Source organism: Monodelphis domestica, chromosome 1 (assembly GCF_027887165.1).
Source record: "Monodelphis domestica isolate mMonDom1 chromosome 1, mMonDom1.pri, whole genome shotgun sequence".
NCBI lineage: Eukaryota > Metazoa > Chordata > Mammalia > Didelphimorphia > Didelphidae > Monodelphis > Monodelphis domestica.
Window position 1 is genome coordinate 208095802 of NC_077227.1, and position 24528 is coordinate 208120329.

Here is a 24528-nt window from a genome sequence, read left to right on the forward strand (position 1 = left end):
GAACTCATAAAATCAAAATAATCTGAGCCTATTTAGTAAAAAGATAGACACATTCCTAGAGATCTCAACCCAAAGTTACAATCATTGGTGTTCATTATGGTGACCCTTGGTTATTAAAGAAAACACTCATATATGTTCCAGGCTTCTACATTGATATCATTTGATGTATACCATTTATGAGGTTTTATTTTTTAATTATTTTTTTAGAATTGAAAATTTTTATTTAATTAATTGATTTAGAATATTTTTCCATGGTTACATGATTCATGTTCTTAACTCCCCCCCCATGAGTAACTTTCATGGGTTTTACATATGTCTTTGATCAAGACCTATTTCCTTATTATTAATATTTGCATGAGGGTGATATGAGGTCTTAAAATGCTAATTTTATACTTTAAGGAAAGGTATTTTGAAATCTTGAGAATGAAATTTTTATTAGAATATTTAAAATGCCAGACTGTTCAGCTTTTTCATCATTTTATATATCTTAAATAATTTCTACTGGAATCAAGAAACTAGAGGAAACAAATCTTTACAAAAGTAAGATAATTCGAAAGTTTTTCAAAGGGGTGAAAGAGGAGTTGGGAGAATGAAAGGAATTGATCATCAAAAGAAATTCTCTCTCCTCCAAAATTAATAATTACTGATATCTAAATAACTTTTTATAATTTGCAAAGTACTTTAGACCAGATGTTGAATTCATGGGACTTGGCAAAACAAATAAAAATACAATAGATAACCTTAATTTGTGGGTCAGTGTGCTGCTAGCAGGAATTCATTTTTTTTTCTTTCTTTAAAAAAAAAACAAAAGAAAACACCTTACCTTCCGTCTTAGAATCAATACTGTGTTTTGATTCTAAGGCAGAAGAACAGTAAGAGCTAGGCAGTGGATTTTTAATTTTCTGACTTCTAAACCTCCCTCATCTACTGTATGTCTTGTTTTAGCTCTGTTCTAATTGATGATACTACCCAAGCTTCAAATTCTTCAACTCAGGAAAGAATGAATAATAAAGCATATGATAAGTATTTACCATGTGTCAAGCATTGTGCTAAATCAGAAGGATAAAAAAATGAAAATAATCTAAGCTCTTAAGGTGCTCATATTCTATTGGAGGTGGTGACACACACAAGTAGGATCCAGCAATAGGCTTGATTAACCCATTGATCTTTACAGATATTAATGACATGATTTATTGAATGCCATTCATTCCCTATATCCATTTGCTTTCCTGTGAATTCTCTCTGCCATATCATTTAAATTTTATCTCTATTTCTACTTAGTGTCCTACCCCTCCATTGTATCTTCTTACCTGTTTTGACTTCTCTGGTCCCTCAGCAAGCAACCTACTTTGGTACAAGCCCTCTTTTCTACTTAGATTGTTATTATTCTTGAATTTTTTAAAGTTACCTTTTGTTTATATATCACATTTATTTCTGAATATGTCCCTCCTTTCCCTACCCCTTGAGCCTCCCCTTATAAAAAGATTTTTTTACAAGAACACTTCACAAAAAACAACCAACAGATTGACTGTTCCTGACAATATATGAACTCTTCCCATAATCTCCGGTTTCTGCAATGAAGGAGAGAACGAAGGAGAGAGTTGCATTTTTGTTGCAACCATACTTTGTCCTGTAATTGCACAGTGATTGTTTTATTCCTTATACTTACATTGTCATTTTGCATATAATTTTACTGTTCTTCCTTCATTTTGCCATCATTTTATGTCTCTGATTTCCTTATATTTTCTGCTTTTTAAAATGCAGCAATATTTTTATTACATTTGCATATCACTTTGTTTAGCTTTTTCCATTTGGTGGCATGTACTTTGTGTCTAGTTGTTTTCTGTCACAAAAAGTGATTCAATTAATATTTTGATATATATGAGGTCTTTATTTCAGTCTTTGACTTCTGGTGGCGGGGCAGGTAATATTATTTGCAATAGAATCTCTAGGTCAAAAGATAAAGATATTTTAGTTACTTTTTTTGAAATTTTTATTTAATTAGTCAATTTAGAATATTTTCCCTTCGTTATAAGAATCATGTTCTTTCCCTCTCCTCCCCCTACCCCTTCCCAAAACTGACACGCAATTCTCCTGGGTTTTACATGTGTCCTTGATCAAAACCTATTTCCATATTGTTAGTTACTTTTTTAAGCATCATTTCAAATTGCTTTTCAGAATGGCTGGACCAATTTACAGCTTGTGTTAGAGTTGCTTCTGGAGCTTCTCCAAGAGGATTATTTCCATCTTTTGCCATTTTTGCCAATTTGCTGTATGTGAACTGAAACCTTAGAGTTGTTTTATTTGCATTTCTCTCAGTTTTAGTAGTTTATAGCAGTCTTTCATATGATGGATAACAGTTCTCAAAAGAAGAATGCTGAATTCAAAGAACAGCTAATCCCAATACTATACAAACTATTTGACATAATAAGCGAAGAGGGAGTTCTACCAAATTCCTTTTATGACACAAACATGGTACTGATTCCAAAGTCAGGCAGGTCAAAAACAGAGAAAGAAAATTATAGACCAATCTCCCCAATGAATATAGATGCAAAAATCTTAAATAGGATACTAGCAAAAAGACTCCAGCAAGTGATCAGAAGGATCATTCACCATGATCAAGTAGGATTTATACCAGGGATGCAGGGCTGGTTCAATATTAGGAAAACCATCCACATAATTGACCATATCAACAAGCAAACCAACAAAAATCACACGATTATTTCAATAGATGCAGAAAAAGCCTTTGATAAAATACAACACCCATTCCTATTAAAAACACTAGAAAGCATAGGAATAGAAGGGTTGTTCCTAAAAATAATAAAAAGTATATATCTAAAACCATCAGCTAATATCATCTGCAATGGGGATAAACTAGATACATTCCCAATAAGATCAGGAGTGAAACAAGGATGCCCATTATCACCTCTATTATTTGACGTTGTACCAGAAACACTAGCAGTAGCAATTGGAGAAGAAAAAGAAATTGAAGGCATTAAAATAGTCAAGGAGGAGACCAAGTTATCACTCTTTGCGGATGACTTGATGGTCTACTTAAAGAATCCTAGAGATTCAACCAAAAAGCTAATCGAAATAATCAACAACTTTAGCAAAGTTGCAGGATACAAAATAAACCCACATAAGTCATCAGCATTTCTATATATCTCCAACACAGCTCAGCAGCAAGAACTAGAAAGAGAAATCCCATTCAAAATCACCTTAGACAAAACAAAATATTTAGGAATCTATCTCCTGAGACAAACACAGGAACTATATGAACACAACTACAAAACACTCTCCACACAACTAAAACTAGATTTGAGCAATTGGAAAAACATTAACTGCTCATGGGTAGGACGAGCCAATATAATACAAATGACCATCCTACCCAAACTTATTTATCTATTTAGTGCCATACCCATTGAACTTCCAAAATTTTTTTTTACTAATTTAGAAAAAACAATAACAAAGTTCATTTGGAAGAACAAAGGATCAAGGATATACAGGGAAATAATGGAAAAAAAATACAAAGGAAGGGGGCCTTGCAGTCCCAGATCTCAAACTATATTATAAAGCAGCGGTCATCAAAACAATTTGGTACTGGCTAAGAGACAGAAAGAAGAGGATCAGTGGAATAGACTTGGAGCACATTACCTCAGCAAGACAGTATATGATAAACCCAAAGATCCCAGATTTTGGGACATAAATCCACTAATTGATAATAACTGCTGAGAAAATTGGAAGACAGTGTATGAGAGATTAGGTTTGGATCAACACCTCACACTCTACACCAAGATAAATTCAAAATGGGTGAATGACTTGAACATAAAGAAGGAAACTATAAGTAAATTAGGCAAACACAGAATAGTATACATGCCAGACCTTTCGGAAGGGAAATATTTTAAAACCAAGCAAGACTTGGAAAGAGTCACAAAATGTAAAATAAATAATTTTGACTACATCAAATTAAAGTTTTTGTACAAACAAAACCAATGTAACTAAAATCAGAAGGGAAGCAACAAATTGGGAAACAATCTTCATAAAAACCTCTGACAAAGGTTTAATTACTCAAATTTACAAAGAGCTAAACCAATTGTACAAAAAAATCAAGCCATTCTCCAATTGATAAATGGGCAAGGGACATGAATAGGCAGTTTTCAGATAAAGAAATCAAAACTATTAATAGGCACATGAAAAAGTGTTCTAAATCTCTCATAATCAGAGAGATGCAAATCAAAACAACTCTGAGGTATCACCTCACACCTAGCAGATTGGCTAACATGACAGCAAAGGAAAGTAATGAATGCTGGAGGGGATGTGGCAAAGTAGGGACATTAATTCACTGCCAGTGGGGTTGTGAACTGATCCAACCATTCTGGAGGCCAATTTGGAACTGTGCCCAAAGGGCGATAAAAGACTGTCTGCCCTTTGATCCAGCCATAGCACTGCTGGGTTTGTACCCCAAAGAGATAATAAGGAAAAAGACTTGTACAGGAATATTCATAGCTGCGCTCTTTGTGGTGGCCAAAAATTGGAAAATGAGGGGATGCCCTCCAATTGGAGAATGGCTGGACAAATTGTAGTATATGTTGGTGATGGAATACTATTGTGCTAAAAGGAATAATAAAGTGGAAGAATTCCATGGAGATTGGAACAACCTCCAGGAAGTGTGATGCAGAGCGAGAGGAGCAGAACCAGGAAAACATTGTACACAGAGACTGATACACTGTGGTACAATCAAACGTAATTGAATTCTCCATTAATGTCAATGCAATGTCCCTGAACAATCTGCAGGGATCTAGGAGAAAAAACACCATCCACAAGCAGAGGACAAACGATGGGAGTAAAAACACCGAAGAAAAGCAACTGCTTGACTGCAGGGGTTGAGGGGACATGACTGAGGAGAGACTTTAAATGAACACTCTAATGCAAATACCAACAACATGGTAATGGGTTCGAATCAAGGACACATGTGATACCCAGTGGAATTGCGCGTCGGCTATGGGATGGGGTGGGGGGAGGAAAAGAAAATGATCTTTGTCTCCAATGAATAATGTTTGGAAATGACCAAATAAAATAATGTTTTAAAGAAAAAGAAGAAGAAGAATGCTGAATTTATTTGTCCCATCCTTTGACCATTTACCCATTTGGAGATGCTACCTAAAATTTTGTAATTGCCCATTAATTGGGCTCTCTTTTTCTAATTTCTTCCACCCTCAAATCTGTCTTTTACCCCACTTTTAAAGTAATTTTACTTACACAAAGATCTTGCTGCAGAACCCCCTTACTAAAATCCTGAAAGAGGCTTTCAGTTTGTAATATGCAAACGTTTTTAGTTTGGCATTTAAGGTGCTTTACAATCCGGCTCCAACCTATCTTTCTAGTCTTTAATTAGTTATTATTTCTTTTCAAGCAATCTCTGCTTGGACAAAATAACTCCCTATTCCTTCATTTAACTGCTGCCTCTCGTTTGCCTTTGTTCATTCCATTCTTTATGTCTAAGACAAATTCTCTGTTCTCCAATTTTTTTTGTATTGATATTCTCCTTGCCAAGGACCATTTTATATACCCCTTCTTCCATGAAAGCTATGTTGGCAAACCTATGGCACACATGGCAAGGGTCTGCTCCCTTTCCCTTCTCCACGTGTGCCTGAGGACATTTCTCACATCACCCACCTCTGTCCAGCAGCCCAATGGAAGCACTCTCCCCCTCCCCCACCTTGGGATAAGGCAAGGAGCTCACAGGCTGCAAGAGGATTGCACTCAGTTTGGCACTCAGTTTCTAAAAGGTTCATCATCACTGCAATCCTCTCATCTTTTAACTCCCTCAGTTAATCACTTCCCCTAATCTCTGTTTCTTTGTAACTTCTCATATTTGTTTAAAAATTTTCTAATGTTTATTATACCTCTGATTGTACATTTCTCACTTTCTATAGCTAACCCCCAGGTTAGATATATCTTTTTTATGAACTTTTTTCAATTAATAAGCATTTATTTTCTCTGTCTTTTACAACTCCCTCACTCCATTGGGTGCTCCCCCACCCCCCCAAAAAACACCCTACCTTCCTAGCTAATATGTGTAGTGAAACAATATGAAATTACCACACTGACCATGTTCAAAAATGCATGTTTCATTCCGTATCTTGAATTTCACTTCCTCTTCAGGAGCACAGAATGCTTCATAATTAGTGCTGTGGAATTGTGGATGGTCACCGAATTTTTTAGGGTTCTTAATTGTTTCATAATGTTTGTTATAGAAATTATTCTCAATAGGTTAGGAGGGTCTTTGAATGCCAAATAAAAGATCTTGTATTTGTTCTGAGTTAGGGAATCATTGGAATTTATTGACTGAAGGATAGAGGTAGGATGGTATGGTATCAGTCCAATGCTTTAAGTTCACTTTGGTAACTGAATGGAAGATAGTTTGGAATAGGGAGAGACTTGGGGCGGGCAGACCAACTAGATTACTGAAAAGTCCAGTTTTGAGGATTTAAGATGAGACAGGGTGGCAGCATCAGAGAAGGGAAAAGAGGAGTATATTTGGAAGATGTTAAAAAAGATGAAATCAGTAGATCTTGGTCACAGATTGGATTTGTAGAGTGAAAGATAGTGAGAGGAGTTATGGATAACATTTTAAATTTCAATCCTAGAGACTTGGGAAAATGATGTCCTTGATTTGGGAAGTTCAGAAGAAGGAAGGGTTTGAGGGGAAAGATGAGTTTAGTTTTTCATAAGCTGAGTTTTAAATGATTGTTGGGTATCCACTTTGAAATAGCTACTAGGCAGTTGGAGATTCATGACTAGAGAGTTTAGGCAGATAAAAGAGATTTTGAGAATCATTTAAATAGAAGTGAAAATTGAATCCATGGGAGCTGATTAGAGATCACAGAGCAAAACAGTATAGAAGGAGAAGGTAATAGGGCCGAGGACTAGACCCCTGAGGTATACCACAGTTAGGAAGAATGATCTAGATAAAGACCTGGTAGTGGAGGCTGTGTAGCCCTAGGAAAGAGCAGTGTTGTGAAAACCTAGAGAGAATAAGGTATCAAGGGGAAGAGAGTAGTCTATGATGTGAAAGGCTACAGAGAAGTCAAGAAGGAATGAGAATTGAGGGGAAAAAATTTTTTGAATTTGGCCATTAAAGATCATTGTTAATGTTGGACAAAATGTTTTTTGTTGAATGGTGAAATCAGAAGTCAGAGAGCAAAAGGAGAGGAAGGCAGTAATTATAGTCCCTTCACAAGGAGTTTTGCCAGGAAAGGGAGGAGAGATGGAGAATGGTAGCTAAAGGGGGATGAGTAATTAAGGGAGAGTTTTTTGAAGATGAGGGAGACAGACAAGTTGTAGGAAGTAATAAAGTAGCTAATGGCCTGGGAGATAGTGAAGATAAATGTTGTGGGGGAAAATATGTTTGAGGAAATAGGATCAAATGGGATTGCTTGTGCATGTAGACATTGACAAGGACTAGCCCACTTAATGTGAGAAGAGTGAGGAGTTTAGTAGCAGAAAACATTTGAGTATGTGAGATAAGAAGTAGGAGAAGAAAGTTCTAAGTGAATGGCTTTTGATTTTTTCAATAAAATATGAAACAAGGTTTTCAGCCAATAGATGAGAGGGGCACCATTCCAAGAAGTTTGAGGGATAAAAAGATTTGGAAGATTCTCTATAGTGAGTGGGTTAGTGAGTAAATTTAGGAAGGTATAAAAGGTTTGCCTAGCATTGGTATAAGGGTCTAGTTGAGGTTATATAGCATAATTTTGTAGTCTTCCTAGTCAGGGACTCTAGAAAGAAAAGTCATTGTGGAATTGAGCTGGTTCACCAAAAGATCAGGATGGACAAAAGAGAGTATGACTAGTATTTGGGATGATGACTTAACTGGAAGAAAATTGAGGAGTCACAGGATTAGAGTAGTGTAGACAGAGTTAAAAAAAAAAAAACAGGAAGAAGTGGAAAATCAAGTGGATTGAGATCAGATAAAAGAATTTCAGGGTTTATAAATATGGAGGTGGTATGTTTTATGGGTGATGCCAAGATCAGAAATATGACTATGTTTGAGGTAAGGAGGAGTAAGTTTGAGGTAAGGAGGAAAATGAGAGTTGATTTACTGAAAAATTATAGTATTTAAGGGAGAGTCGACTTGTATGTCAAAATCTCTTAGCATGACAACAAGAATTAGAAAGGAGAAAGATTTTGAGTCAGATACTGAACTCATTAAGAAAGGAAGGGGAGGGGAGCATCCTGGAGATTTTTAGATAACGGAATTTTGATTGTATGGTGGCTGTGGCTTTTTTAACTTACAATTTTATTAATCTCTTTGATTTTCAGAATTTCTATTTTTCAGGTTTAGTTACATATCCCAATTCATTGACCTTGTTCTTTTATTGATGAAAGATTTTATAGTAAAAAAAATTCTCCCCTAAAAAACAGCATTAGCCACAATCCACAAATGTTGGCATGTCATTTCATTGTTATTTTCTCTAAGGAAATTATTGTTTCTCTAACTTGTTCTTTGACTAATTTTTTTAAATCCTTTATTCAGTTACTGAATATAATTTTTATCATGTTAGCAATAAAGAGTGTGCTTAATATTTCTACTTTTCTGTCTCTGTAAAGTTTTCGTGTCTGGATATGGCCAGTTTTTGTAAAGGCTTGTAAAAGCTTGTTTAGCTGAGAAATATGTAAACTCTTTTCATTTAAGAAGGGGAAATGGGGGGAGCTGCGGGTTCAGTGGATTGAGCGCCAGACCTAGAGATGGAAAGTGGTCCTAGGTTTAAATTTGGCCTCAGACACTTCCTAGCTGTGTGACCCTGGGCAAGTCACTTGACCCCCAATGCCTAGCCCTTACCATTCTTTTGTCTTGATACATAGTATTGATTCCAAGATGGAAGGTAGGGTTTTAAAGAAATAAAAAAAAGAAGAGGAGGAAATGGGAGAGAGATCTTTTAACCTCTCACCTGACGTTGCCTATTTTTGACTTTGGCTTCTGCAGCTGCACTCATTTCAGATTTCATTGACCACTCTATGGTCCCTGTAAACTCATCTTTGGGAAACCTCATCATCTTGCAAGATTCATTCATCCTTGGGACTCACACCTAATTAGTATCCTCCACCCCTTTGATTGGAGGGTGGAGCCATGAACTGTTTCAACTTCATTTAAAAAGAGAAGGCTGAGGAGTTCTCTCCAGACATTTCTATTCCCACCTAAGAACACTTATATTGGACAATTTTGACTTCTTCAGTTACTCATTTTGGATTTCTTTGCTCTTTCTACCATGCCCTTCCCCCATAGTCACCCCTCCCCCCTTTCTTTTGTGTGTTATCTCATTAGATTCCAAGCTCTTTGTGGGCAGATACTATCTGTCTTTTTTGTATTTTTATCTCCAGTGTTTGGCACATCCTGACACACCATAGACAATTAATGTTAATTGAATTAAATTTTTCCCAAATCCAGATAGATGAATTTGATTTCCAAATCATTGAAATCTGCTTCATGCCCTGAATTTTTCTTTTTTAAATCATCCTCATCCAACATGATGATCACTTGACTAAAAACTTCCAAGGCAAAGCAAAACCTGGGTCCACTTTATGTAGCTTAAGTATTAAAGACACCTTAAGCAGCCATTCACTTATTTGTTTGAAGCAAGATAAGTAATGTTCACTTGATTTTGTTGTCCATTAGCCTAAGCCATAAGGCCTGGAAAGAATGCTTTGGACTGGAAAATGCTCATAAGATTGCTTTGAAATATCAGCCCAGTTTGTTTCCAAATAAGTGTCTTAAAATAGCCAAAGGCTTTTTTCAGCTTTTGCCCTCTTTGTCATCTTAAGATATTGTTGACCTCTTTGTTCTCAGTTCTCTCTTCTGAGGGACTATCTTTTTCTTAATTCTCTCAATATTTATTTCTTCATTTTTTCCTCTTTCTTTTTTTTAAACATTATTTTATTTGGTCATTTCCAAACATTATTCATTGGAAACAAGGATCATTTTCTTTTCCTCCCCACCCCTACCCCCACCCCCTTAGCTGAGGCAGGATTCCACTGAATATCACATGTGTCCTTGATTTGAACCCATTTTCATGTTGGTATTTGCATTAGGGTGTTCATTTAGAGTCTCTCCTCAGTCATGTCCCCTCAACCCCTGTAGTCAAGCAGTTGCTTTTCTTCGGTGTTTTTACTCCCTCAATTTGTCCTCTGCTTGTGGCTAGTGTTTTTTTCTTCTAGGACTCTGCAAAATGTTCAGGGACGTTGTATTGACACTAATGGAGAAGTCCATTATGTTCAATTGTACCACAGTGTTTCAGTCTCTGTTTACAATGTTTTCCTGGTTCTGCTCCTTTCGCTCTGCATCACTTCCTGGAGGTTGTTCCAGTCTCCATGGAATTCCTCCACTTTATTATTCCTTTTAGCACAGTAGTATTCCATCACCAACATATACCACAATTTGTTCAGCCATTCCCCAATTGAAGGGCATCCCCTCATTTTCCAATTTTTGGCCACCACAAAGAGTGCAGCTATGAATATTCTTGTACAAGCCTTTTTCCTTATTATCTCTTTGGGGTACAAACCCAGCAGTGCTATGGCTGGATCAAAGGGTCTTCATTTTTTAAACATCTTTTCATTTTGAGTTCCAAATTCTTTCCCTCTTCTCAACCCCTCTCCCTTACATTAAGAAGGCAAGCAATATGATACTTAGATCTAAAGTTGTAGAAAATATACTTCCATATATTAGCTATGGTTGCCTCCACACCGACATGCACAAAAGAAAGAAAGTAGCAGGAAAATGCTTTGATCTACACTGAGTGTTCATCAGTTCTTTCTCTGAGGGTGGATAGAACTTTTCATCATGAGACCTCTCAACCAAGGTCAATATAATAAATTGTGAAAAACTTAGCTGCTCTGATCAACGTAGTAATCCAAGAAAGTTACAGAGAGAACCAATAAACTCTTGAGCACAGATTGAAGAATACTTTTTTAAATTTTTCTTTATGACTTTGCAACACAGCTAATATGGAAATATGTTTTGTGTAGCTTTACATGTATAATCAATATCATGTTGCTTGCTTTCTCATTGGCTAGAGGTAGGGCAGGAATTAGAGAGAATTTTGAACTCAAAATTTAAAAAAGAAAGGAAGAAAGAAAATGTTATTGTGTACAATAATCTGGTTCTATTCACTTCACTTAAGTTTACATGAAGTTTTTCTGAAACTATCACCTTCATTTTTGATAGTACAACAGTATTTCATCACAAGTATATACCAAAATTTGTCCAGCCATGCCCCAGTTGATGGGTATCCCCTAAATTTCCAGTTTTCCACTACAAAAAAAGAACTCCTGTAAATATTTTTATCTAGGGTTCTTTTCCTGGGGTCCTATTCCTGGGTCAAAGGGCATGCAGGGTTTTTCATTGCTCTTTTGGCATAATTCCAAGTTGTTCTCCAAAATAGTTGGACGGGATTCACAATTCCACCAACCTGACCGTTCATTTCATGCCACTTTCATTGACTGCCTTCTGCCAGCTTCTTTTTTGAATTGCAGAATTAGATAACTGTTGTCTATACACCACCAGGTTACTCTCCTTTCCTTGGTAAGTTCAATACCTAACTCAAAATTTTTCTCTCTTCAACTCCTGTTCTCATACTAGGAGACTTTGACATGTATACATTCAAATACCATAACCTCTCAAGTCTGCAATTTATCCAGTTTCCTTTAACTTATTCTTCCACTCCACTTCCAAAACAAAGATACCACTCATTTTTTTCTATTACCCACATATACACCACTTTCATGTTAAAAATCTCTGAAATTTCCTTATTTGATGACAGTCTTTTGGTTTTCCAGCTTTCCCTTTGCTTTTCCTTACTAAATTTTACTCTTTGTCTACATTATGACTTCCAATCCCTGGGCCCATAAGTTCTTTCCCAGGCCATCACCCCTGTACTAAGTCATCCTCTCCTTTCCTCGTCTTGACCCCATGGTAACCAGTTCAACTCTACACAGTCATCTCTTGAATCTCTTGACCCCTTATCATAATGCTGATTACATCTAGCCAAGCCCTAGCTTTGGATCCCTCCTGCCATAAACCATCTTTGTTCCTCCACTCGTGCTGCTGAATGGTGGAGACAATCACACAACCCTTACAGCTGGGTCTAGTACAAATTTGTGTCACACAACCTCCCTTCACTGCTGCTAGGCAGTCCTCCTATACTTCCTTTGTCAATTCAGTATACTCTCTAAACCTTTTGAAACAGCTCTTCCAAATCTTTTCATTCCTCCTCAAATCTTCTGCAATTCTCCACTCCTCCCTTCAGCTGAGAACCCTCCATATTTTATAGAAAAAATTGAGGCCATTGGTTGTAAGCTTTCCACTTTTCCCTTCTTCCTTATAGCTTATCATTCAGGTCCCTTTCTAACCACTCTCAATGCTAATATCTTTCTTCTTATTTACTTCCTATTTATCCTGTATATGGTTTGTTTATAAATATTTTGTTTTCTTAAACCCATACCTTCTGTCTTAAAATCAATACTAAATATCAGATTCAAGGCAGAAGAGCAGTCAGAGCCAGGCAATGGAGGTGACTTGCCCAGCATCACACATCTAGGAAGTGTTTGAGGTTCAAATTTGAACCCAGGACTTCCCATCTCTAGGTCTGACTTTCTATTCATTGAGCCACCTAGCTGCCCCATATATTTGTTTTCTTATTATCTTTCTCAAAAGACTGTAAGCTCCTTAAGAACTGTCTGGCATATAATATGGCATTTAACAAATGCGTATTAATTGTGACTTATTAGAATGAACTTTGGATCACATGGCCCAATCTGTATCTATACCATTTTCAACAAGTGGTAAAGCCAGATACTTCTAGAAAACCTCCAGTGATCTGTAAGTTAGGGGTTTCTCTCTTCTCATCCCTTTCCCCTTCATTCTGTTCTACATGCCACAGCCAGACTAAGCATGCAAGCTTGGCCTCATTGTATTTCTCTTTATATCCTTCATATGGATTTAAGCAGCCCTAGCACTTTATTCTAGGTTGTGCAATAGTAACCAATGCTTTGTTCAACCATAGTACCCAGCTAAATCTAATTACTTGGACCTTGTCTCTGTTTTTCCTTTTTCAAATCTTAGCCTTTTAGAGCCTAGGCCCAAAATATACCTTTAATATAGATAACTATGTAAATTATGAGGTTATAACATTCTTTTACCCTGCTTGTCAGATATATGTCAAATGATATTCTTAGTCTAGTTCCTTCCTGCTGTCCGATATCATTTTGGATTCACAGTTGATATGTGCTAAGTGAATGCAAACTAATACTCGTCTAGGTCATACTTATATAAATCTGGTGCCCTAAAAATAAGTCATCCATATGGAGGCAGTTCATACCATTTGTGGTCTTATGTTGCTATAAATCATGTTTTATAGTAGATCATATTTTCTCCCAAAGTTACTTATAATTGTGGGTTGTGTTTCTGACCAAGAAATCGACATCAAATAAAGCATGAATATGTATTCTTAGTCATAAAAAGCAAAGATATGAAAACAGTACTTTAATCACATGAGGATTATTAATCTTCAACCAGTGCAGATAACAATCTTTTAATATCTTAAATGATAGCCAAACGAGTTTCTTTGGCTAAAATAATTCATTACTTTATAACTAGCCTTCTAGTAGAAAATCTTTCTCTACTTTTTTGATCTGGTCTATTCCTGAGTCCATGTTTAATCTTTTTTACTTAAGTAGCATCTACGAGAGTTTGTGCTCTGCTAGCATGATTTTTGAGATCCCAAGGTCACCTCTATGTTGTGATTTATTTAAGACTTCAATGGAAAACAAAAGCTACATGTATCTAAATAAAAATATTAAAACTATTTCAAATCTTGTAAAATGAGCATAAATGCATGACATGATACCCAGTATATCTATGTATACAAACAAATAAAGATTATATATAGAGTCATAGTATTTGACCTACAACTGTGTATGAGTTCTAAAAAAAATTTTACGTCATAATATAGTTGGGATTTTAAAGGATTCAATTTCAACAAACATTTATATGCCCACTATGTGTAAAAACAGTATGCTATATACTGATATATATAGAAAAAGGGGTAGTTAGTTTCTTGCCCTCGAGAATTTTTCTTTCTACCAAGGTGATACAATATGTCTACAAGTTTAAAACAAGGGAAATTGAAGGAGGAGAGGATACTAACAAATGATAGGAGACGTAGTTTAGGAGATAAAGGTTTTTTGGGAGTGGCAACTACTTGAATCCTGTTGGACTAGATGACCTTTAAAGTTCCATTTATTTCTTGAAGTCTAAGATAATAAAGAGGAGATATTTGGACTAGTCCTTAAAATTTTTAATGCAAATATTAAGCATTAGTACAATAACACACTTTGTAGTTATTTACATTTAAATGAATTTCATTACATAAAATTTCATATCTTGTTCACTGTCTAGAGCTCTCCATTAAGCTTCCTTGTGAATTTATTCTCCTTGATTTCTCCTGTTTCATGTTCATATGGTTTATATTTCATAAAGGTCTTTCCAAAATTTCTTTGTATTTCTCCTACTCATTTTAGTTGCATTATAGTGTTACATTTCATTAATGTTATGCAGTTTTTTAATAATGATTTTCTAGCTTTTGGACATTTAGATTGATTTCACTCTCTTGTAGTTAAAAATTATATTGTGAAAATCTTTGAACAGAGAGCTATTTCCATTTTTTTACTCACAGATATTTCTGATAGTATGATTATTAGGTCCAGGATGTTTTATTTTTTAAACTTTAATAACATAATACTAAGTTTGTTTGGGTTTTTTGCTGAAAATTTTGTCAGTTTGCTACTCTACCAACAATGACTGGATGTACCTATTTTCCCTTAATCCTAACAGGCGTATTGCTTTTCTTTTTTTTGGCCAATTTGATATGGGTGGGGTTTAGTGCCTCACAATTGATTTTAATTCCCACCTCTTTGATTATTAGTGAGGTTGAAGTTTTTTTGTGTGTGTGTGCTTCTTGAGAATTGATTATATCATTTAACCAGTTAATTATACACCAGGAGGTATTTTTTCAAATTTTCAATATTCCTTTAAAGGGAAAAAAAAAGACAATCTGAAGAACTGGCTACAAAATCAGAATTGGAAGAGATTTCAGAAGTCATCTGGTTCATTCTTTTAACAGTTTTTTACTTTTAGGAAAATTTTAATCTCCCAAAGCAAGCACAAATTTCATCTCCCTCATATAAAAGCCCTTTAAATATTTAAAAATAAATGCAATGGTCTCTTAAGTCCTTTCTCCTTTCTCCTCCAGGTTAAACTTTCCTTATAGATTTTCCAGAATCATCATTATGACCATATAGCTTCATTCGAAATTGCAATCATTCTTCTAAAAATAGCTTAAAATATTTGAATGTATGCTCTTATTACTTAAAATTGTAACGGTTTCTAAAAATTTGAAGAGCTCAAAATTTGAGGACACATAGAAAGAACTGTGGGCTTTCTTGGATCTGCACCTTCTTTTGTTTTCATTTTTTTTGCCATATTCCCAAATTTAAGGACAGGCTAATACAGTAAGTCACACCCTTGATGTTTGTAGGGAAAGATAATCAAACTCCTTCATTATAGGATGTTTTTCATTAATTATTTGGAATTATACATTAGAGTTTTAAAAATTTTTTTTAAAGATATCTTGTCACTGCAATAGAAATGAATAACTGGTTGAAGAAAAGAAGTAAATATGCCTTCTACCTTCTAGAAAAAACTAGATAGAGGGGATTACTTGTAATATTTTCATATTATAGATTGGGTACATCTGTACGTGTTCCTTATTTAGAGTTTGTATTTTAGCTACTTTACTTGTTCTAAAAGTTAACGGATGGGCTATCCAGGATGGATTTTATTTAAATCATGTTGACATAAAAATCACAAGGGCAGATTCAATTTATCAATTTTTTCATTGGAAAATACAATCATTTTTTATGTTACTTTAATATGTATTCTTTGTAACCAATTGATAGATTTAGGATTTTATTTTAGGAGGTAAACACTGTATATTTTAAAGCAGTGACTTATTTTGCTATTTTTTCAGATTACTCTTGCAGCTGCATCAGAAATCTGAGCGGGATGACTTGGTTATTTTATTTACCAAAGCTGATTGAAGCAGATACATGTGAAGTCATTGGGAGGTGAACCATCTCCAATTCAACAGGTTAATCATGGATATTTGGGGGAATATTTTTGTCACATGTATTAGGTGGATAGAAGCCACCTAAAACACATTTACCTAAAACAACTTTGGTTGTCAGGGTATTTTTCTTCAATAACAAACTCTTGTGAGAGGCAGCCTGGTGTAATAGATAGAAAGCTAGTCTTGAAGTCAGTAACGTCTGGATTAAAGTGCTTGCTTCTGGCATATGTGGTCTATATGACAGGCCAAGCCATTTAACTTTTCGGTGCTTCTGGCAGATCTCTAAAATTATAAATTGTAGAGCATTTGCAGATATGCATTGGAAGGAGTTTCCTCACAATGAAATCACAGATCTGTGCCCCACCACTGAATGAATAAAAAAAAAATTAACCATAATCTTAAATTATTTTTAGTCATAGTTATAAATTTTTAAACTACTTTAGTTACTATATTAGCGTGAACATAAGTTGTCCTTTCCCCTTAAATCTAACTTCTATAAAACCTGACTATGGCCTACAATTGGTTTTGTTTTATATTATTACTAAATATTTGCTTTCTTTTAAAAGGCATACCATTTTAGGAGTGTGGCTTGTAGTTAGATAATATATTAAATGAAATGTGTATTTTAAAGCAAAAAATAAATCTTTCCTAAACTAGTTACATTATAAAAATATTAGCTGAAAGAGACTATGGCCATCATTTCTAATTATTTCTGATACTGTAAATAGAAGATAGTTTGATAACTAAAATTAAACATTTCTTTGATAGTTGATTCCCATTTCTTGCTACTTAGTAGGACTCAAAAAATTTGACCCTTATAGTGCATAGTTGATTTGTGACCCAGTGTAAGTTTTTTTCCCCAATAGCCTATGATTCTTTGTTGCACAAAATAACTTTCTATAGATATTATAGTAAGAAAAATTTTTAAATAAGAAAATTATGTAACTACCATGCCATAAGACACTCTTAGGAGATGATTAAAAACTATGTCTAGAATTATTTAAAATACTAAGTGATATAATAAAAATAACTAGAAATATGGGGGGAATAAGGAAAAAAACATACCATGATCACACCCAAAAAAGTACAACTTGTCCTACTTTAAGCAGAGTTTTTGTCCATATGAGCTACCAGGAATTTACCAGGAATGGTAGACCAACATTCAGTTATCTAACTAGAACTGTTTTTGTTTGTTTGTTTGTTTGTTTTAAAAGAGAGATTTCTAATTACATTTGAAGCTGATAATGACAAATGAAAAGAAGAAATGATGGCTGCTTTGTGTGGAAAGTTTACAGTACAGTTATATAATTTGGTCATTTGGAACTAACCTGGGATCCAGATAAGAAAAAAAACAGTCCAGAAAGGATATTTGGGTGTGGCAGGAGGGATGGGAGGGGACTTATGAGTTATAGTTGAAGTAAAAATTCTATGGAAGTCTCAAATTTTCTGCAATGGTATTTTGTATATTAACATAACTATAGCTTTTCTGACTTCCTCGTTGGTTTACTGAAATCTCAAGCCTTGCCAAGGTTTTTTTGGCTCTAGGAACTGAGTTGTATTAGAGATTTGGCATGTATTTTGAAACTTCCTTAATAATTTCCCTTCTATGAAACTTCCTAAACATGAAGTGCTGATTACTTGCATAGGCTTTGCACTTTTCAAAGCTCTTTTCAAAATATTAGTCCATCCTTTCTTGATTCTTGTTCTGCTTACCTCAGAAGTACTAGTTTCACCATTTTACAGGTGAGGACACTGAGGCAAGTGACTTAGAGCATTTATAACTAATGAAAAAACCAGAACTTAAATAAACCAGGGGTTTTTGATTCCTAGTCAATTGCTGCTTCCCCCTACATAACAAAATCTTTTTGATATGTGTAACCCCAACTTAGCATAGAAACCTGTGGCAGTAAAGACCTTAGGTTACTTTATTGGAGAAATAGAGGTGGTCATGCTTCTTTTGGCTCTAACCTACTCCCTGTAACCTGTGAAACTCTTTAACACTGCAGAGCCTTGGGGTTGGTATCAATTCCTCAATTTATGTAGTCTTTGGCCACAATGTATCAAATGGAAAGTGTTTTTTGTTTGTTTGTTTTTTGTTAAAGAAAAAAGTAATATACATATTCCCTAACAAGCAAATTTTAGTAACCCTGATGAGTTTTCCCTAGTGTGACATTTTCAAGTATGAAGAATTTTCTTATGGAAGTTATTTTGAGCTGCTCTTAAAGCAGATCCACTGGCCTTGCTTCCATTTAAGAGTTCTAAGAGTGACTCCTGCTATTGTGACTGGGACCTTGCCACTGTCCCCAGCTAGTCTTCTCAGGCTGATGTTCTTGCAGGGTACCTAAAGGTCTCCCTAAGTACCTTATATATCCTTATAAAGAAATACCAAGCATTCTTTTGGTTTGGCTACAAGCTCTAGCAATAATGTGCCAGGCCAGGGATTTCCCCCTTATTGATGTTTCCAGTTTTCAGTTCCACTAACTCTGAACAGAGACTTGTTATGATCAAGGCTTTTGTCACCCTGATAGTGACATACATTTTGACACTCTTTGTAAATAGAATAACTGAAGGTTACTAAAAACCTCAGCTCAACTCAATCTGTTTTGATAATTGGGTTTCAACACGTTTCCTTCTAGTGTAGGAGCTGACAGAGCACCTTAATTCTTTGCCAATTTATTCTCCTTTGGTTAGGATTAATAAAATTTTCCCATTCCTGAGTTATTTCAGTAGTTCTAAAGACCTGAATGGGAGTCTCTGAAGTCAGCTTGGGGAAATGGAGGTCAGAGCTTGGAATTTTGTGCTTTTTTTTTTTTTAATGATAAACAACCTCTATAATTTAAAGAGTACAAGCCAGGGAGTTGGAAGAAGGCACATACATAGCATGTGGTACTATAGAATGAACACTGATTTTGAAATCCTGTAGGCAGAGAACCTGAGTTCATATCCTACCTTTAATAGTTACTGCCTGTATGACCTTGGGCAAGTCACTTAATCATGAAAGTCAGTTGAAATCATGAAAGTCCTCTGTGAAATGAGGAAGAGATTGGTCTAGAAAATTTCGTAGTATCTGTTATAGATCTCTGGTCCTAATATGCTAATTGGCTATTAATGCACATTGTCCTATAAGGCAATCTTAGCTGGTCTATTTGATTACTATATATGCTTTGTCCCTTCTAAAAATTACTTTCATGAATATGTGCAAGAATTTTTAGCTTGCTTTTTTCTAGTGGTCTCTAGGACAGAGGTTCTTAACCTATATGATCAGTGAACTTTTAGAAAAATATTTTGCTCTTTCAGTATTACTGATTGATTTTGTAAAATTTAAAAGCATATTCTGAGAAGTCCATAGTTTTCACCAGATTGCCAAAGGGGGTCCATGACCCAAAGAAGGTTAAGAACACTTAAGGCATAGTAAATTTGGCTCTAGAACAAAGCCAGAAGAGCAAATTTGTGGTTTTTTGGAAAGTTGATCACCTCCTACTTAACTATATCCCATCTTTGATAGTGATATGTTTTGGAAAAAACCCTTTAATTAGTAGTATCTTTTGATTCAGTATGCTTTAGATATTAGCAGTATGCCATTCTAAAAAGTAGCACTGCCTGAGTTAAGTATGGACAATATCCTAAAAGCCAAATGACCTTTACATTGAACCACAAAGAATGATCGTAATTCTTTTTGCTTTGCTACTTAAATATTGTTTCAAATAAGTGATAGGGAGCTGGAATTATATCTCTTAGTCAGAGATTTTTATTGTAGTAATATTTTTTGGCATCAAAATTTGTCCTAAATCAGACTTAATGTCATTTAATTACTATGAAATTTAAGTAGATTGTTCTTAATTTTAATAACCTGTACTTTTCTTTATTTTTTTCCTCTATAGTTTTACATGTGGCACCCATAAAAGATGAGGCTGAGAACTCGGAAAGCTTCTCAGCAGTCAAACCAAATTCATACACAACGTTCAGTCAAGGCAAAGAGGAAACATTCAGAGATTGAAGATAGTTTACCTTCGGGAGTAGAAAAAACACAGAAGAATGAAACTGGCTTGTTATCATCAATTAAAAAATTCATTAAGGGAAGCACACCCAAGGTATGATTTCAGTTCTCAACTTTTTAAATGCTATTTTATTTAAAAATACTATTTTTGAAGCTCTAGGCATCAGCACTGAATACATACATGTCTTTTAATGGTCAATGAGCAAGTCTTATAAAGCACAGATTAAAGGGTTAATTTTTTTTTTGCTTCAGTCGTGGAATTTTAATGCTTAAAGGTTTTAAAACACTTGATAGGAATTCAAGAGATATTCTTTTAAGTAAACTACTTTCTGTTGCCTTGATTATAAAATCTTCAATAATATGAATAGCAGAAATATTTAATTATTTTTCTATGTCACATTTTCTTTGCTGTGAAAAATAGCTTCTCAGTTTCCCTTTCTTTAGTAATGTTATGCCATCTTGGGGGAATCTTGGCGTGCACAAGTCAAGGTGGTTATATTTCTCCAATCTCATTGTCTATTATTTTTTCAAGAAACTATTTTATAAAAAAAGACATGGAGGAGATCATCTACAGTTTTCTGTAAAAGTCCCCCAAAATTCCCATTTAATTTCTTTTGCCTAATCTCAATATATCAAAACTGTGAAGAGGAAAATTGCAATGTAAAAGAGATAACTAACTACTGTGTTCTGTATGTCACACACACACACACATGCACACGTACACATGCACTTGCCTTAGAGAAACAGAGAGCATTAAATCTAATGCTTTCATTTTATAGACAGGAAAGTCTTGTAGAGGTTATGTGACTTGCTGAGAGTTAACCAATGATTTGTTGGTGGAATTTGATTTTTTGGTAGAATTAAAACTAGGAAAATATTTTGATTCAGTCCAGTGCCCCATGATTTCTGGACTTGGAAATATCCCATTTACAAACTTTTTTAAACTGTTGGGCCTCCTGGGTAATTTATTTTGTTGTTTCAAGCAGTTTGGGATAACAGTATTAAAATTATTAAATGGTACAGAAGTTGGTAGCCAATGTGTTAGATATTAACAACTTGACCATGTGTAAATTTGTTATGTAGCATTATTATAGTATCTTAGAATGGACTTCAGCTCAATTTCCCACCTAATAAAGAAATCCCTTCCACAATATATATTTCCAGTCTATGATTGAATACTTCCAGTGATGTGAGAAATTACTGCTTTATTAAGTAGTCTGTTCCCTATATTGAACAGTTCTCATTTTGAAAAAGCTCTTCTTTACATAGATCTAAAACCTGCTTTCTTAAAACTGTCAATCTGCTGTTCTACCTTCTGGATTTAGAGAGATTAAGATTTAAAATTGTATGTGGTAGCAGTTCAGATATATAAGTGCAGCTGTTAATATTCCCCCTTAGTTTTCTCTTCTCCAAATTAAACATTCCAAACTCTTTTCAATGATTTATATGACAAGATGACATATAGTTGTATGTTGTATTCCTCTGTTTACTTACCCCCTTTTTTTCCTGTGTAAGCAGCATTGTAAGCTATACCTTTATTTGATTATCCTTATCATTTATTTCTGTTGAAAACTTCTCCACTCAATAAGTCAGACATGTATTTGTCCCTTAAGTAAATGCTTATGTTGAAGAGGGCTCTAGAATTAGTTTCCCATCTGAAATAAAAAGCTGTGGCCGCTATGTAAAGGAGAGCTATCCTGGTATGGAAGTGATGAAGGTTCTAGATGTCCTCAGGTATTAACTAGAGATAGTGATGAGTCTTGGATGTAAATAGAAGGAATGGTAAAACCTGGAGTACTGTCTATGGGCTTTCTCTCAAACAGCCATTATTGATTCCTTTTAATTTCTGCTTTGTCCCAGAAGCCCTTGGCCTAAAGCCTTCCTTCTCCCCTACTTCCATCCTAATCAATTGAGATCTGGTCATATCCTTCTATCTTCATTGTGCAAAGTACTGGAGATAACACCCCCCCACCCCCACCCCACCCCTCAAAAAAGGAAAATGGTATGATTTATATAACTAAGTATGTGATTGTTTAAGAAGAAAGAACACTAACAGTGGGGAGGTGAGGGGATATGTGAGGAAGTCATCCATTTCGTCTTCCTGTGTTCTCCTGTCCCTCACCCTGGATGTCTCATGTTTAGCCTTTAACCTTCCCTTGTACATGTTTAAAAATATGCTTAATAAATAAGACCTAGAGTTTAAAGCATTTTCTAAGCTGATTCTTTTGTGAAAACCTATTAGCCCTAAGATATAGACTAGGACATAGACCCATTACCGTCCTGTTAACCCTTTTGTAGACATCTTGTATTCTGTTGGTGTTCCTCTAAAAAAATGGCACCCAGAAGAAAACATACGGCCCTGGATGTGATTAATGACTAATGATCACTGAATTATGTAAGCTTGTTAATTGCTGTGCTATAATTTGGCTCATTTTGATCTATAGTTTACTTTAACCACAGCTTCCGTCTTTTTCTCATTAAAAGTAATAAGCCATTAAGATGGAGTTCTCCTTCATCTTGTATTCTAGTAATATTTTTGACCAAATGTTTATCCCTGATAGATTTCATCTTACTTTTAATCCCATTGTTGAGCCTATTAAAATGCATCATCTGTAAATTTATTAGATCTAAGTTTTTATCTTCTGTTTATGAACAAGAATCATTTAAAATGACACAAGGCCAAGGAAAGTGTTTACTAGAAAATCTACCTCTAGGTTGACTTTGATCTTAATTGGTGCTCTTTGGGTATACTGTTCTTAACCTAAAAATCTCATCTATCTGTACTATCATCCAGGTGGTATTTACCTATGATGTCCAAAAAAAAATAACATTGAGGGAGCAGCTAGGTGACTCAATAGATTGAAATCCAGACCCAGAGATAGGAAGTCCTGGCTTCAAACTTGGCCTCAGACACTTCCTAGTTGTGTGACCCTGGGCAAGTCACTTATCAATCTTCTGCCATGGAACCTATACACAGTATTGATTCTAAGATGGAAGGTAAAGGTTAAATTAAAAAAAAAGATAACATTGGATGAAGTAATAAAATGAAGATCCCATGCAAGTGTGGTATTCTCTAGATTTGCTTTCTAGTAATTCTAATTAAAAAGAGAAATGACATGTTCCTAGTGAACCTGTGCTAACTATGTTCCCTTTTCAGCATCTGTTATGTATTTTATATGTATGTTTCTGCCCTATCCATGGAAATTTATTTTTATTTATTTTAAATTTAAACTGTTCCCCTCCCTATTAACATGTTAGCTGGATTGGGGGGAGAGTAGGTTATCCTATAGATTTTGTAAGGGGGGTAAGTTATTTGAGCTGCAGGATTTTGGTTTAATTTCGTTGTTTTTTTGTTCTGGTTGTTTGTTTAGCATTTAGAATGATAATGGTGTCCTAGTCTTGTGTTGACATTGTTATATCAAGATGCATTTGTTTTATCTCAGAATTTGAGGACTATGCTCTGGTTGATAGGAGATGGAGGAAGAACAGAGGGCTCCTCTCAGATGTTGCAGGTGAATACAGTGGGGTTTCTTATAAAGGATAAAAGCAGGGAGGGACCAGATTGGCCATCTCCCTTTAATTCCATTTTAGACCTTTGCATTCTCTGTTAGGCAAGAACTAGGGTATAGCTTGATTAAGCCTCAACCTTTGATGCCTCCAATGTGATAATGAGTTTCAAGAAGTCGCTGTCCCTGACTTAGGGAAGATAAGACTGAGCATTGGGGAAACATGGCAGCTTTTACCTATTAGCTGTGTTTAGATTTAGAAGAATATGGGAGTCTATGCTATTCTTATTTGAAATAGAATAAAGCATTCTAGAAATTCCCTGAACTTTGATCAGTATGAAGAAAGTTAAGGTCATGGACTGTAAGTCTTCTAGGTAATGGCTACTCTGGGAGGATAGTCAGGTCCAGTGGGTCATGTATATAATAGCTCTATGTGGGTTTTTTGACATTTTCTTTTTCTGATTACATCTTTACTCTTCATTCTTGATGGGATATGGGAGGATAGTTTTAGGTTTGTAGTTACCCATGATATTTCTAGAATTCTGTTCATTTTATGTAACAGTTTCATTTAGATTTTTTAAATTAAAAAATCAATTTTTTATTCTAATTTAGTCAGTACTCAGTTATACAGGAATCTTAATAGTTTTGTACCCCCAGCAACTTTAACATTGCATAGTAGTACTGTCTTTGTTCAGTATTTTTATTCTGAGTCACATGTAGGGTACTATAAGAATGAGTAACTCCTTGTGAAAAAAAAAATCATTTAAATACTAACCTGTTAATGATTTGTTAACCAGTGTGTTTTAGATCTTGGGGATGTGAATACAGAAGAAGAAAGAAT

The 24528-nt window shown here is 35.0% G+C and overlaps 1 protein-coding gene across 7 annotated transcripts in view; it reads left to right on the top strand.

The window, feature by feature from the left end:
• Window positions 1–24528, top strand: part of CTDSPL2 (CTD small phosphatase like 2) — a 107951-nt gene that overhangs the window by 33220 nt on the left and 50203 nt on the right. For 5 of the 7 annotated variants that reach the window (XM_016431120.2, XM_007472462.3, XM_016431123.2 and 2 more), the window contains exons 2-3: window positions 16086–16205; window positions 20066–20275. In XM_016431120.2, the coding sequence (XP_016286606.1) occupies window positions 20090–20275 (186 nt within the window). In that variant the 5' untranslated portion in view covers window positions 16086–16205; window positions 20066–20089. The remainder of the gene's footprint in view (window positions 1–16085; window positions 16206–20065; window positions 20276–24528) is intronic. The other 2 variants (XM_007472461.3, XM_056810379.1) reach the window with 1 other exon arrangement.